Raw genomic sequence first — 16228 nt, forward strand, 5'->3', positions numbered from 1 at the left:
ACACACACACACACACACACACACACACACACACACACACACACACAGACACATGCACCTTTAGAGCTACCTGGAAAGGCCATCCTGGTTGGCTCTTCACCTGGACTTTGAAGAACAGGTTAAAAACTCTGATTCTCAAATTGAAACAGAGGAAAAAGTATTTCAAGTTGAAGGAATACTGTCCAAAAACACCAGTAAGCGGATTGTGTTGGAACATCATGTGTGAGATATGAGGCTAGAAAGATCCAAGGAAGAATTATGAGTAAAATGGAAACAAAAAAAACCAACATTGTTTTCTACTTGCCTACCATAAATTCTTAATAACTATACTAAAGAAATTACTTTAAAAGAAATCTTACTCTGTCAAAGCTGAGTTTACATTCATTTATTGGTTTACTTTTATCAAAAATTTTAAAAATCGATGCTTTTAACAAGAAATTATTAATATTTTCTTACTACCTCATAATGAGTCAGCCGTGGCTTTAATTCATTCTGTGCTAGAAACCTCATCCAACATATCCACTGGGAAAGGACATCACAAACTTCACACTTCAAATTGACCTGTGTCCCACTAAAAGCTGCTTGGCTCTGGTAATTCTCCCAACAGCTCTAGTAGCCAAGCCAGAAAGCCAGAAGCTGCAGTATCTTCCTCTCCTCCCATCGGGTCATGTCAATGCTCTCTCTTAGAAGACAGAAATCCCATGTTTTTCGCTCCATACTAACTGCCACAACTCAGTCCCTCTACCTCTTAAGCTGCTACAATTCTCTCATCAGTCTCTCTGTTTTGTCTTGACAGTCTACCCTCTGAGCTTCCATCAGCATGTTACAAGACAAAAATCCAAACTCTTATCACAGTCTTGAAATCCTACAGCAGGCTACAAGCTAAATGTCTTTACCTTCACCACTAGGCTCCTCCTGCCTATCTGTCCAGCCCTCACATTATATATACTCTCCTTGCCCTAGCCCCAGACTCCTGTGGTTTTCACCTGTTCCTTCCAGACGCCACCAACACCTCTGCAGAGGCCATGCCATTTGGTTACAATATCCTGCTGTTCTCGGCTGGAGATTCTCAACTTAAGGCTTGATTCGGATGCCACTAGTTCTAGGAAATTTGACAACCTCCTCCTATGAAGTTATTTCTCTCCTTTGGCTACTGCAGCACTTGGGGCAGCACTTACCACTGTACCACATACATTTCACTTTGGTTTCCAGAGTTAAGACTGAGAACTTCCCAAATCTAAACCTACCAAAATATTTGCAGACTATTATGCCTACATTAATATCAAGGATTGGTTAACCATTATCCATTATTAACAATAACTAACTCTGAAAACCAAACCCCCAAACCGAACAAAAGTTAATAGTCATACCAAGTGCTTACTGATCTCAAAGAAGCTTAATTATCAGGATAATCTGTCTAGTAACATACCAGTTAGGATTAACATTTATCCACACCGTGTTCTAGTATGCAAATCAGCTACTATTTGGATTGCAGCTTACTCTAAAAAGGCATTTCAAAGATTTCCAAATGCCAATCTCAAGGGAAACTTCCAGTAAAATGTGTGCTGGACTCATTTTACTGTATGTGTATTTTTAAAATAAATGTGCAAAGACCACTACTAACTTTCAACAGACAGCCTGTTAACAGTTACATCCTCAGCTAACACACAGTCCATGAGCTCTTGAAGGGCAGGGATGCCACCACTTTTCTATTCCTAGTACATTCTAGGTACTAAAGAAAAGTTTACTGAAATGATAATTCATCCATTTAAATTGAGTGAGTCACACATAGAAGTAAAATGCACGAATTGCCAAGTGACAAAGGCAGAAAGCAAGGTAAAGTTAATTAAGGTTCTTAGATCTTATATTTATTGTTTGCCACCAATTCATTTCACTGAGAAGCTGTTATACGGCCAGTGCTCACTTTACTTAGGTACTATATGAAAGAGATCAAAACTTGAAATGACTTCACAAAGATTACCAATGTAAAAGATGTACCTTGCATGGGTATGAAAGGTAAAAAATGTGTTTTATCCTTGTGGGTGTGGTTACTGCTATTAAATGAAGTCTGTGTCCTGAGGGGGTAGGTTTTTTAGGTTGCCTGGTTTCAGGCTGTTCCATTTGTGGGTCATGAAATGCCCAGCAAAAATCTGAGAGAACATGTTAAGCCTTGTTCCTCTGCTGCCAGTATGAATCACTTGAGGATTATCTACCTAGTTGGTGAATTAAAGCTCCTTTTCTTCCCTGATATTTAATCACTTTGAAGTCAAAAAACTTCATGAGGTAGTCTAACAGGGAAAAAATCACATCAGTTAGTATTGTTAGGGACTCTAGCAAGCCCCAGGGCCAGGAAATGGGGAAAAATTTTAAATTTAGATACCAGTGCATTTGATTTATCCATGCTAATTCTGATAATATGCTATGTAAACTACACACACAGACCCTAATTTGTTGTCTTACTATGGGAAATCTGTTATACAGATGTAGTATATCTGAACCATACATTTCACTTCTTTTTAAATCACAGATTCAATGTACTGTGAGTACTGCCTAATTTCTGTATCTTCAACATCCATATGATTTTAATGTGAACAGTCCCAACTGGAAGAACATTAACTTATGAAAATAAATCATTCTGGGGGAAGGTTTAAAATCTGAACAATACGATAGGCACATTTATTTCATATGAGTCATACTCTGAACCTAAAATGCAAAGCAAAAGATTGACGTGCACTTCATATTTCAAGTCCTTGTAACAGAGAAGAAAACTCATTACAAAACTCAGATATGATACATCACCATCATTAAAGATAAAGCTGATTAGACAATGGTTTCCATGTACATTTGACTATCTAGCCTTAAAGAGTAAAGCAGAATAAACTGCAGATATCTCAGGTCCTTATATTAAACTGTTTCAGTAACAAGACTCAAAGAATAGGTATCTTTCCTATCGTTAACAACAGTACTTCAGTGCTAACAGTGCAGTTTAATATTGGTGGTAAAAACTAGAGAGCGATTTATCCTGACAGTTTAAAAAATTAATTATAAAATGCAAAATTCAGTAACTTCAGGAAGAATTAAACATGTAAGAATTTGAGACCCGTTTCTGTTTCAGAGAGAAATATTCAACAGGAAAATGTATTTCTAATTTTGAATTTCTGGCCCAAATTTGCCACACACTCAAAGCAAATTACCTGTACCTCATCCAGCTATTACAAAAACTGATGGCATTCCAAGAGCAAATCTATCTATTTCTCTAGCACGCCCAGTGAAGCAGAACAAGGCAGAGGACAATGGTGGAAGCAGGAGAGGGGCAGGCTCCAGGCTGTGCTGCAACCTAAGCCCAAAAGCTGCAGATACACAAAGAGTAAAGGTCAGCACAGAATCTTCCACTTAAACTCTGCTTCATAAACCATCTGTTTAGGTTTGGGGCTTTTTTTATTCTTTAAGTTTACCACTCTATACTTCGTAAGAAAGATTTTTTTAAGTACACATAAAAAGATATTAAAAAGTAATAAAATTCAGATATTCAGGTGAGGTACTTAGATTTATATTTAGGAGATGACTTTGTCAAGGTGCTGCTTGACAAAGTATGTATTGATATTTAACTCTAAAAGAAGGCATAACACATTAACATCACCTGCTATAAATATCAGCCCAACCAGTCTTAAATTTTTTTGACTCCATGACTAAGTGTTAATTACAGACATGGCTACCCTACCTAGAATGCCACTCCACAGCCCTGTATTAACTGTGCTAGACCAAAGACTCATACCAAAAACCAAAAGAAGAAGAAAAAGAAAAGGCAACCATTTACACTTACTAAGGAAAGCAAACATTTACTTCAAATTGCAGTATAAGCTTTTCAATCACAAAAAGAAAGAAAAGAACAGTGATCTGACAGTGGTCACATCCTGTGCAAAAAAAACTTGAGATAACAAAAATGGTAACACAAGGTAGCTGAGCTGCTTACACTGCAGGAAAAGGAAATACAGTAGCTGAAATATGGCACTCCTGGGAACCAACTTCTAAACCAAACAGAATGCCTTTGAAATGATTAAATTTATTTGTGTATTAGTAAGAAAGCCCCACCACCATAAATAGTACAATATTTAAAAATTAAAAAAAAATCATATTTATCTAGGATAGATTGTGTATTTGAACTGTTAGACCTCTTTAAGTGCAGAAGGTGGTTCAGGTTTTGCCTGTTTTTTAAATTAAATAACTGCCCATACACTTTACGAAGTTCCACTCAATCGCAGAAGCCAATTTAAATCAAGGAATATGTTATCAAAGTTGCATAATTTCATTTGGGACTGTCAGCAGGTTAAAGTCTCAAATCAAGTCTTCAACACTCATTTTTAGTCAATAAAAAGTTCAAAAGTTCTCAAATCTTCATTATCCTCTTGAACTTGCCCTTCTAAATGATCCTCAGACTGCAATTCCTAGTTTGCAAGTAAAAGAATGCAATATGCATCATACTTCAAGAAAAGACGACGATGTCGAGCTAACAGGCTTCTGGATCTTCTCCCTGCTCCTTTCAACCTTCTTGATAATTTCTGCCACTATGCACACTGACGAGGTGAGACCCAGAAGAAAGAGCAAATCTGCAAGAGAAAGTAAGTTGGGTTTTACAATTCTTTAAACTTACAGTTGCAGAGCTTAATAACTTATGTTTTTCTAGCATTTTACCACAGCCTTTAAAATACATTATTTCTCAACCATTCCACAAAGTAGCCACAATCGGCCTCAGTTTAAAAATAAGGGAAGTAAGGCTCAAAGGTACTAAATGACTTATCTAAGTCACACAGCTAGGACAGGCAGCAGCCAGAGAACTAGAACTCAAGTCCTCTGACTGCTTCCCCTGAACCATAACCGAGAACCACAACCTTTAACAACAGCAACACTAGAGGAGTTTTCTATTTAATAGATCACACAGCCTTTTTTAAAGGCTCTTCAAGCAGTGGTGACTAATTTGATTTTTTAAATGTCTATCTGAAGATTACTTAGAAATCTGCATCTTATTCCACTTGAAAGTCACTGTTTAAAGACCATATCTTTACAATGGTATCCACACTATCTCGTTCTTATTTATACTGCTTCAAACAACTGCACCGGCCTCCTTAAAACTCCATTTTTTTTTAAAGAGGAAGGAATATGGATACGAAATTAAAATCTTGAAATTAAACTAGTTCAACTCTAAGGTAAACTTTAACTTACAGGAAAAAATACAGTGATTCATAAATATCCAAATTACCTTTAAAAACCCAAGAATCAGAACTAGCATTATCATAAAATGCGTCCGTTCTCACACTTACATAGGAAGATTAACTTTTAAATGTACTGTATGGTGATGCATTTAATGCACAGTCTGTGAAATAATAATGACTGTCTTCACATCAGCTTAATAAAACTCTCTGCTATTAGGGCTGTTATTTCATAAAATAAGAATATGCAAATTAGCAAATAAGAATAGGAAAATATTAGTTTAACAATCAAAATGGTAATTTTAAAGAAGAGCCATTTGGTTTTCAGTGAGCTTAAGTCTAATTTCTTCTTCATACAAGATTAAAAAGTTATAAACTACAATTACTCTGTAACACGTTTTGATTTTCTATCTTTCGAATCACCAAATATGATTTTGACAAGTGACAACCTATAAAAAATTAACAAGAAAAAAATTACAAAAAAAGTTTAAAACCTAGAGTTGGGAGAGTGACTCCCCTAAACATTTCCAAATGAGAAAACAGAGCACACACATTTTTCAAAGCAAGCCACTTATTTCACTTTTTAGAAGAAAATTTTTCTTAGAACAAATGCATTAGAAAATACAGCTCATTTATAATATATAAATTATAAAGATAATATTTCCTTTACCCAGTATACTTAGGCTCTCGGTCTGAAAAACTTTCTGAAGTGGAGGAAAGTAAATAACTAATAACTGTCCCATGATGGATCCAAGAACTGCGTAGCAAAACATTTTATTACTGCAGAGTCCAATCTCAAACACAGATTTGGTCTGTTGGCAGAGCAGAGAGTTCAGTTATTACTCCTTGGTCACAGAAACAACTTCTTTATTATTACACTCACCTCCAATTTTTAGTAACCTGGACTGAATCCTACAATAGTAGTACCATGAAATCTCTAAATTTTAACTCTTATTTTGGAATAATATAAATGGAATAGGGTAAATTTTAAAGCAGCTTCTCTTCATCAAGGGCTTTAAGAGTGATGCTATTAAAAACATAAAGACCACAGAAACTTCTTTTAGTCCTCCATAGCATAAGAAACTTTATTTGTATATGATAATTTTGCTGAATCATTTCTATCATTCATTAAGGTACATAATATAAAAACCTTTCTCGAAGAATGGACTTAGTTACATGTGTAGTGAAAAAGTAAAAATGCCTTTCATAAAACAAAAACCAAATACTAAAGCTTCTTCAAAAATTAGTCTAAATTAATGGCAATTCACTGTACTTGGAAAGTTCTAGCATGGTGAATGGTAATAGATATAGTTAAGGATTTATATGGTGCTCTTAAATTGAAATGAACAGTCAGGCCTCAAATGTAGCTAGTTTCTAAAAACTAGCTAGTTTCCTGCTCTGAAAAAGTACCATTAGGTTCTAGCCCATTATTTTCTAACAAAGCACTTCAATCAAGAGAAGGCAATCCAGGGCTTCCCTGGTGGCACAGTGGTTAAGAATCCGCCTGCCAACGCAGGGGACATGGGTTCAAGCCCTGGTCTAGGAGGTTCCCACATGCCATGGAGCAACTAGGCCCGTGCGCCACCAAATACTGAGCCTGCGCTCTAGAGCCCACAAGCCACAACTACTGAGCCCGCATGCCTAGAGCCTGTGCTCCGCAACGGGAGAAGCCACCGCGGTGAGGAGCCCGCGCACCACAACGGAGAGTAGCCCTCACTTGCCACAACTAGGGAAAGCCCACGCGCAGCAACGGGGACCCAACTCAGCCAAGGATAAATAAATAAATAAATTTTCAAAAAAAGAGAGAGAGAAGGCAATCCACCTTAAGATAAAGCATGGGAAGAAAAGAAAATTTTAAATGTCCTAAGCTTTGACACACTGATGGAAATAATGAGAAAAAGTTAATATGCACAAAGCTGTTCCTGGACTTCTAACAATACTTGCTTCTATAATGAGGCTAATACCATCTTAGCACAAGCCATGAGCTTTGTCCTATCCTCAGATAATGTTAACTTGAACCTATCATATAGCTACAGATAATAAGAAAATGAAAAGAAGAAAAATCAGGTGATGACACCTGTGATTTACTTTGATCTCCTAGCCAAAGTTAAGGCTTATCTCCCCAAATGCCCCATCCCTCTTAGGACACATTCTGGAGGCACATGTTTGTAGGAAGGCTATATCCGGGGCTATAACCACGGCTACAAAAGCAAGCAAAGCTAAAAACCCTGCCCACTTGCAATTAGAGAGTACCCTAACCCAATTGAATTAGTCAGCTAAGATCACCTAAGCATACCTGGGATCTGGAACTTAGTGCATTGAACATGTCAAAAAACACAAAGCATGTGAAGGTCATTGTTGTATCCCGAGGTGTTATCACATTGTCTCGCAGCTGTCGAGAGGAAAAAAGATTTTCAGCTGGCTGAATTTAATGAACAAATACTACATGCTTTTAAAGGGTTAATATTTTCTTCCTCTCAGAATGAAATAGCTTTAGTTTAAGATATAAAACATATAAGCAACCTAAATTTCCCATACGCCATTTAAATAAGTCACCTAATGAATAGCTGTAGTCTACATAAAGTAAAAAGTCTTTTCCCAAACCATAAACTGGATACTAAAAGAACTTTTTTGATGACATGAAAGTAGCTATATTAAAGACTCAGATTTTCTACCTTCTTCCCAAGTTTTCATGTTAATTTTTATTGTATCTGATACTTCTCTGCAGATTTAAATAACTCTAATATATAAATCAGGAATTCTATTAACCCATAAATACTGAAATCAAACTATGTTTAAATGTTTTTATTCTATTTTTGAAAGAGCTCTCGTAACTTCCAGCCTTCTGCTTAATACACAAAAATAACCGAGTCCTACTGTGCAGAATGAATATTAATAAAGCAGCTTATCCAGTGAGTATACCTCCCGCCAGAAGACAAACAAAGTCCCACAGACAATAATTATTGAGGAAACAAGTATTTTAAGTATCAGGTTTTTGGTCAAAATGCTGTCCTTCCAGTTGCGTGGAGGTTTACGAATGACATCTTTATCCACTGGTTCTACTCCAAGGCTTCAAAACAAACAGAAAAGTGAATTAAAGTTTTAAGTAAGATTTGGATTTATTACTTTCACAACTTCATTGACCTCAATTATCCCGGAAACTAAATGTCTTCTTTTGGAAACAAAATGTTGAATCATGAAGAAAACCTTGGCTATGATCACTTGAAAATAACCAAAGATTTTATCACTCTTTCCTTTTCTGTTTATTTGGCACAGTTTGGGAGGGGACTGATAATCAAATTCAAAAAATTGCCCAAATTTTATTTACATATAGCTTTACTTATTCCAAATGTGGCCTGAAATATATGACCTACCAACTGGACTTTGAACCACCTTTCATGCAAGGAAGTTTCAACTAGGATAATTTGTTGTAACGGTCACTGACATGTATCACTCTGTGTTAGGAAAGCAACATCTAGGGCCCCATTATTATAAAAGAAGATACTTAGATGCTTAGGTCCTTCAATACTTTCCCAAAGTCTCTAAGACTGGCAACAGAACCTTGGTAATAGCACTAAAGCCAGAGATTTCTCCATTACAACCTATTCTAAGAAACAAAAAGCTTACTTCGAGGACAGGGACTGCAACTGTTCCCTCCCGGGTTCTCAACTTAAGGCTGGGCATCTAACAGCCTAAAAGCTCAGATCATAATGCATGAATGAGCACTCCAAGAGAATAAATGATATGCTAACATCACACAATTTATAACAAACACGATGCTGCAGAGATTTCCAACGCTATCCGTGATGAAGTCTTAGAGCTTAATTATCAGGATAGCATGCCATCCTTGTCTTTCAAATTTACATGAGAAAACTCTCACCTCTGAGCTGGAGGTCCGTCCATAATAATATTGATCCACAAAATCTGCATGGCATTGAGAGGATTGGGAAAGTTCATTAATGTAGCCAGTGAGATTAAAGTTAATGCTGCTATACTCCTATCGAAAGAAAGAGTCATTTTAAAAAATGTGTCAGCATAGTATAATTCTTGCTAATTTTATGAAATCACTTTCTTAGCATTTAAAACTCTCATGTTACTACTATTCTTTTAAAGGAAGCCCGTATTTCCAAGTAACCTACTGCTTCATTAGTGTGAACATTTTGAAGCTAAGAGTTAACCCTTATGATCCACAGCATTTTAATAAAGGACCTTCAAATAGAGGAAGATTTTTTTTTAATTGAGTTCAGATAACAGTTAATAGTTTCAATGATATTTTCATAACTGTTTTTGGACTACAGAAAAGCCCTTCTACTTTTGGAAAAAGATACCAAGAAGAAACATTAAAATTTGACACCCCTTTCTATTTCAGGAGCTATTAAATAAGCCACAAAGGTTTATATATTTTGATGATGATACAGACAAATAATTATCACACTTAGAACCCCTTTACCATGCCATTTTTAGATTTAGGACAGGATTCAATTTTCACACTGGAAAACTTTTACATATGGACAACCCTCAGAAATAGAGCCCAGAAGCTTGTAGGCATTCTGCTTGAATTCTACTTTGCAAATAATTTATCTGTAAGACCCATAAGTTTGTCACAACTTCTTACAAACTTACGTGCTCAGCTGGAATCTAACAAAATTTTTAATGTTATTATAAATTCCTTTACCCTCCTCAATTGCAGACCTGAAAGTTAAAAATAAAATTAGGTGAGAAAATATTATCACAGAAAAATAAGGATATATCAATACTGTGGAACTAATTTTGAAAACAAATTTCCAACTGATAAAACACACACATCAATAAGAAAATCTATTATTTTCTTCACATAATTAATACTAGAAAAAAAAAAAAGGGAACACTACTGTGGCAAGGAATTGAAGTCTGGCCTGCTACACTCTACCCGAACTAATTTCATAACACAGGAATTTTTATTCTTAAAAAGACACTTCAACATTAAAATCACATCTTGTGTTTCTACACAAGAGACAATAATACACATTTAAATAATACTAAAATAATGATCTTCTTTACCCCTCCAAGTTTATTTTACTTCAAGATACAAGAGGCATGCATGGTAAGGGGTTAATTTAATGTAGGTTAGAAATTAAATGGCAATGAGACATATAAAACTTATAGAACTTAAGCCATCTGTTGCTACTACACACAATTAGGTATATGTTGTACCAGAATTATAAAAAGAATATGGTTTACAAAGATCCATGTAAATTCTCTCATTTATTTTGCTCAACCTAGGAAAACATGTGTTTTATAAACATATTGCCCTATCTTCCAAGATTTTTATACAATTCTAAGAATGGAAATTAAATATCTTATATCTTTTTAAGAGCCTAGCAATTCTGGGTCCTGAGGGCCCACATGCTCCACTTGAGGCCACAATGGGTTAATGAGGCACACAGGGAGGGCAGCGCTGAACTAAGACTTAGATCATTCAAGAGATGATTATCAAGTGACCTCCACCTGAACACTGTGAAACAACCAGCAGGTATTGCAGAATCTTAAAGCAATTAGAAACTGTGGATGAAACAAATCTATTCAAATGATAAATTGCATCATTAGTAACATGAACAATTCCTGACAGAAGGAAACAGATATGGATGGGATCTTTATTTATAATACTTACTGTAAGGCCAGGCACATGCTTATTCCTGTGAGCCTGAATTTAACTAGAATAAAGGCCACATGAGGGTTCACTGCTGTATCACAACACCAGTGGCCAGGAAATGTGACACTTGGCTGGTACTCAGTAATATTTCCTAAATATTTCCTGCCATTTATTATGTCCATTCCATACAAATAATCTTCCCCCAAACTACACACTAGTACACAAAATAAGATTAATTAATCTAGTAAAAAAGTTTAGTTTATCCAATGTCTAAAACTGCTAAAGTCTTTTCTATGAAGGGGGTGCAAGAAAGGACGGGAGGGGACTCTCTGATGTGCATTCATTGAAGGAAAACTTACATGATGGTTTGGAAATCATCATCCACCAGGATCATGTCTGCTGCCTCTTTGCAAACATCTGTGCCAGTCTGACCCATTGCAACTCCAATGTCTGCAGCCTTCAGAGCAACTGCATCATTTACTCCATCTCCTGTCATGGCCACAACCGACCCGTTCTTCTGCAGAGACTGGGGGCGAGAGGGGAGAAGTGGGAGGGAGGAGTTCTGATTAAAATGCTGCTTCCACACAGATAAGGGGATAAACAAATCCTCTCTCTTTTTCTTTCCCACATAATTAAAGACTGGAAATAAAACAGACAATCACTTTTTCAATAAAACTTCAATAAATATATGGAGGTCTTAAGATAAAGCTTAGAAAAAGCTGCCATTAATATTTCCATGTGTGAAAATTCTATGAATTCTATGTGTAGAGCCTGATGAAGAGTCAATTACACAGTTGTTCTCAGGGCAATTTTGTCTCCCAGGGGACATCTGGCAATGTCTGGAGACATTGCTGATTGTCATGACTTCAGGGACGCTACTGGCATCTAAAGGATAGGAGCCGGGGATGCTGCTAAACTTACAACACACAGGACAGCCCCTCACAATGAAGAATTATCCAGCCCACAGTGTCACAGTGCCAAGGCCAAGAAACCATGACCTCAGTACAATGGAGCACTACTGTGATTAATAAGTCCATGAACTGATGGTACCATGTCAGCTGCTTTGTATATATTTGACTAATATAAACAATCATAGCCCTTTAAACATTGTTCACACTCTCAAAACATTTTTTTCTTGCTGCGTTTATTCAGTTTCTAAGTAATTATTCCTATTCACACTGGGATGATTTGGCTATAGCCTCCTGTCAGAACATATTTCTACATTATTCAAATGTTTAAAGAAGGTTGTATTTGCAGATATTTCCTTAAAGTTTTCTTCCACATCTTCCTTTGCAAACTAAATTCTCTATTAATGTTTCCATCTCAGGCTTTAAAAAACCTCCTGTTTTGCTTCACAATACTTCTGACTTTAATGCTCTATCAATATTCCCAGTAGTAATGCAAACATAATGAAAGACAAGCAGTAGCATTTTGGATACAGAGATAAAACAGTGTGATTCTTAGACACCCACCTTAATAATTTTCATCTTGTGCCTTGGACTAGCTCTGTAAAATACCGCAACCTGTTAAAACACGGGATACACTAAAAATCTTCAACATTAAGAAATATCAGAATAACCTATGCACTTATAACTAAGAATATTTTTTAAATTATCAATTTAAACTGTCTGTATTTTGCCACAGAGATCAAACTTAAGAATATGCCATACATTTGTTAGGACACTCATTTGACAGGGTCATTTCAAATTTTTAGGTACTATAAGAAATGCACAATCTAAACAATTTACCCAGTTTATCCCATTATGTTTAAGCTCTGAAGAGAAAACAGCCTTATTCTTGAAACGTTCAGAGACAAAGGAAAAACTCTCCTGCATCGGCTTCCTCGACACTGACACAACTAAAATGGCCTTTTCCCTTTGTCCTGTCTTCAGGAGATTTAAAGAACAGCTGCTTCTCAACGTCCCTCGAGCCTTTTTTTGTTGTTAAGCACTATGAAGTGTCTACTCATGCTCTTCTACTCAGCTTAATTCGTTAGGCGCTCTCTCTTCCATTGTGTCTCCACCTGCTTATACCATCTTCTCTCTCCAAAGAATATATTTAATCCCTTTTCCTGATCCCATCTCCTGGTCTCCTGAAACCCTCCCAGTGCCCCAGTCATCGACAAATCCCCTGGCCCTCCAGTCTTACCCACACTGCTGTTCCCACAGTCCTCTCCAATAGCACCACCAGGAGAGCACAGAGGGGGCAGGTGCCCTCCATTCCCTTCTTCAGTCACAGATCCTCGGTTCTGAACGTCACAGAAGACTGTACTTCACTACCTGTGGCCAGTCACTGCTCCCGAGGCCACCCTCCATGTTCCACAGGAACTTGTAACCACTGCCTCCCATCAGTCTTTCCAACACCCCCGAGCCAGGTGACTTTAATACCCACGTAACCCACCGTTCTCTTTCCTACTCTCCTAGAGGATAGGTCCACACTAGTTTTCTCTCCTCATGGTTCCAATTTATCCCCTTCCCCAGCCTCACTCTCAGCTGACAACCTTGTTTCCTACTTCAAAGAAAACAGTCAGGAGAAAACTTCCACAACTCCCACCATCCAATAGCTGTATCCAGACAGTATCCTTCCTTCTCTCCTTTTACCACAAATGAACAACATGAATATGTTTCTAGTGCAGGTCAAATATCCCACCTTCTTACCAATCAGAAATTCTCCCTCCCTTGTATCAAAATTTTTCCCTTGCTGCTGCACCTTTACCATCATTGTAAAAACATGTTGTTATTCCTTCCATTTAAAGAAAAACAAAACCAAAAACTTCCCTTCCTATCTCAGCTGCTACCCCTTCTCTTTATAAGCGAAACTCCTCTAGGGAGCTGCCCGTACTGCTGCTGTCTCCCATCTCTCTCTTCCACTCTCTCCTGAATCCCTCCTGATTAGGCTGCTACCCGCACCCCTGCCCTGAAACCTCTCATCAAGAGCACCAAAGACTCCGCATTGCTGACACCAGTGCCACTTCTCCCGTGACTTAACCCCGCACACAGCCAACCGCTCCCTCCTCCTGAGGCGCCCTCTTCTCCCGGCCTCAGGACCACCCTACACTCTCCTGCTCCCCCTCCTGCCTCTCCAGCTGCTCCTCTTGTCCAGGGTCCCCCAGGCCTCCCTGAAGTCTACACTCTGAGGTGTTCTAGAACTCAGTTCTTGGGCTCTTTATAATATAAGAGGTCTCTCCCTAGGGGATCTCACCCCACCTTAGAAATCTGGCTTTTATTTATATGCCTTTTTGTCTCTTCTGAAATCCAGATTGATAAACTAATCCACCTACCTACTCCACATTTGCTCTTGGACATCCCATCTCAGACTTAAACATGACAAACAGAACCCCTGTTACTTCCCCAAACACATGCTCCCTCACATCCTCTGCCAATGGCAAGTGCACTCTTGCAATGGCTCAGGCTCTAAATCTGGGGAGTCACCCTGATTCCTCCTCTTCTCCCACATGCCACACACAGTTTGGCCCCATCCTCAAATATATCCACACTTAACCTCCTTACTCAAACATCGAAACCCACTGCCAACACACTGGGTTAAAAACACAAGTCAAACCACACTGTCCTCTGCTGAAAACCCTCCAGAAACCTCCCATCCCTCTCAGGAAAAGCGAATGGTGCCCAAGTCTTTTACTGTCCACCAAGCCCCACATGAAGTGCATGCTCCCCGGTTAGTCTTCTCCCCGCACCCTGCACTACATTGGCCGCCTCATAGTTCCTGAAACGTGCCAAGCGCACTTCCCTTGAGGCCTCTGCCCTTGTGTTCCCTCGGATATTACACAGCCTGCCCCTTTCATCACACAGGACCTTCTCAGCGATGCCTTTCCTAGGCATGCTGTCTAAAGATCTCATCCTCTCTCTTCCTTGCTTTTGTCAGTGCTTTCCCCTCCTGCTCCTATACTACAGTGACTGTATTGTGTGCTTATCTTAAACCAGTATATTCCCCCCTTTTTAGCTGGAGATAGACATAAAGATGAAAAGATTATTAACAGAGGAATTTTCAGTTACCCCCAAGTTTAGTCCCAGCTCTGTGATAAAATGATACTGTTCAATTTTTAGACACTTCTGTGTTTTTTTTTTAATACCTAATTTCTTCAAGACATAATTTTGTGTCACTAAATTTCATTATTTTTACTCAACCAAAAAGAATGACCTGCTAATCCTGGTGCTTTAAGGAGAATTTTTACTCTGTGCAGTGCTATACTCCACATGAGTTTTATCTTAGACTATAAGCTCCATGAGGCAGAGATTTTGGCCCAGTACCTCCAGTGCACTATAAACACATGTAAGATGAATGAATAAATGACTGAATCTTAGGACCATCATAAAGACTATTCCCAGGTTCTCTCCCAATTTTAATAAAGGTCTAAAACAAAAGAGGATTATTTTCTTAGGCAAAAAAATTCAGTTTAACTGTACTATCACATTACTGATTACCCTTAGTTCCTCTAGGTACCATGAATCACATAACTCATATGTGGAAAGCATTCTTCCTTAAAAAAGGTTCAAAATCCATTTGGAAACTCTTTACCATGTCTTTAAAAAGTACTAAACATACAGATGGTCAAAAGGCATATGAAAAGATGTTCAACATTGCTAACTATCAGAGAAATGCAAATCAAAACTACAATGAGGCATCACCTCACACCAGTCAGGATGGCCATCATTAGGAAGTCTACAAATAATAAACGCCAGAGAGGGTGTGGAGAGAAAGGAACCCTCCTAACTGTTGGGGGGAACGTAAATTGGTGTAGCCACTATGGAGAACAGTATGGAGATTCCTTAAAAAACTAAAAACAGAGCTACCATATGATCCTGTAATCCCACTCCTGGGCACATATCCAGAGAAAACTGTAATTCGAAAAGATACATGTACCCTAATGTTCACTGCAGCACTATTCTTAATAGCCAAGGCATGGAAGCAATCTAAATGTCCAGACAAATGAATGGATAAAGAAGATGTGGTATATATATATAATGGAACATTATCAACCATAAGAAAGAATGAAATCATGCCGTTTGCAGCCACATGGATGGACCCAGAGATTTTCGTACTAAGTGAAGTCAGGCATTTGTCAGTCAAAGACAAATATCACATGATATTGCTTATATGTGGAATCTAAACAACAAACAAAAAAACCCATCAAAGTGATACAAATGAACTTATATACAAAAGAACTTATATACAAAACAGAAATAGACCCACTGACATAAAAACCAAACTTATGGTTACCAAAGGGGAAAGACGGGGAGGGTAAATTGGGAGTTTGGGATTAACAAATACACACTACTATATATAAAACAGATAAGCAACAAGGACCTACTATATATTGATAACACAGGTAACTATACTCAATATTTTGTAATAACCTATAAGGTTAACC

General features: G+C 37.7%; 1 protein-coding gene across 4 annotated transcripts in view; it reads right to left on the reverse strand.

Annotated features, from left to right (window-relative positions):
- Positions 1 to 3818: 3818 nt before the first annotated feature.
- ATP2C1 (ATPase secretory pathway Ca2+ transporting 1) overlaps positions 3819 to 16228 on the reverse strand; it is a 101589-nt gene continuing 89179 nt past the window's right edge. For 2 of the 4 annotated variants that reach the window (XM_029214067.1, XM_029214068.1), the window contains 8 exons: positions 12312 to 12362; positions 11199 to 11365; positions 9831 to 9899; positions 9088 to 9204; positions 8130 to 8277; positions 7504 to 7599; positions 5878 to 6019; positions 3979 to 4607 (listed from right to left, as the gene is read on the reverse strand). In XM_029214067.1, the coding sequence (XP_029069900.1) occupies positions 4477 to 4607; positions 5878 to 6019; positions 7504 to 7599; positions 8130 to 8277; positions 9088 to 9204; positions 9831 to 9899; positions 11199 to 11365; positions 12312 to 12362 (921 nt within the window). In that variant the 3' untranslated portion in view covers positions 3979 to 4476. Of the gene's footprint in view, positions 4608 to 5877; positions 6020 to 7503; positions 7600 to 8129; positions 8278 to 9087; positions 9205 to 9830; positions 9900 to 11198; positions 11366 to 12311; positions 12363 to 16228 lie in introns of all 4 variants that reach the window. The other 2 variants (XM_029214066.1, XM_029214065.1) reach the window with 2 other exon arrangements.

This window comes from Monodon monoceros, unplaced genomic scaffold (assembly GCF_005190385.1).
Source record: "Monodon monoceros isolate NGI ecotype Baffin Bay Population unplaced genomic scaffold, NGI_Narwhal_1 Super_Scaffold_11, whole genome shotgun sequence".
In the NCBI taxonomy this organism is placed as follows: domain Eukaryota; kingdom Metazoa; phylum Chordata; class Mammalia; order Artiodactyla; family Monodontidae; genus Monodon; species Monodon monoceros.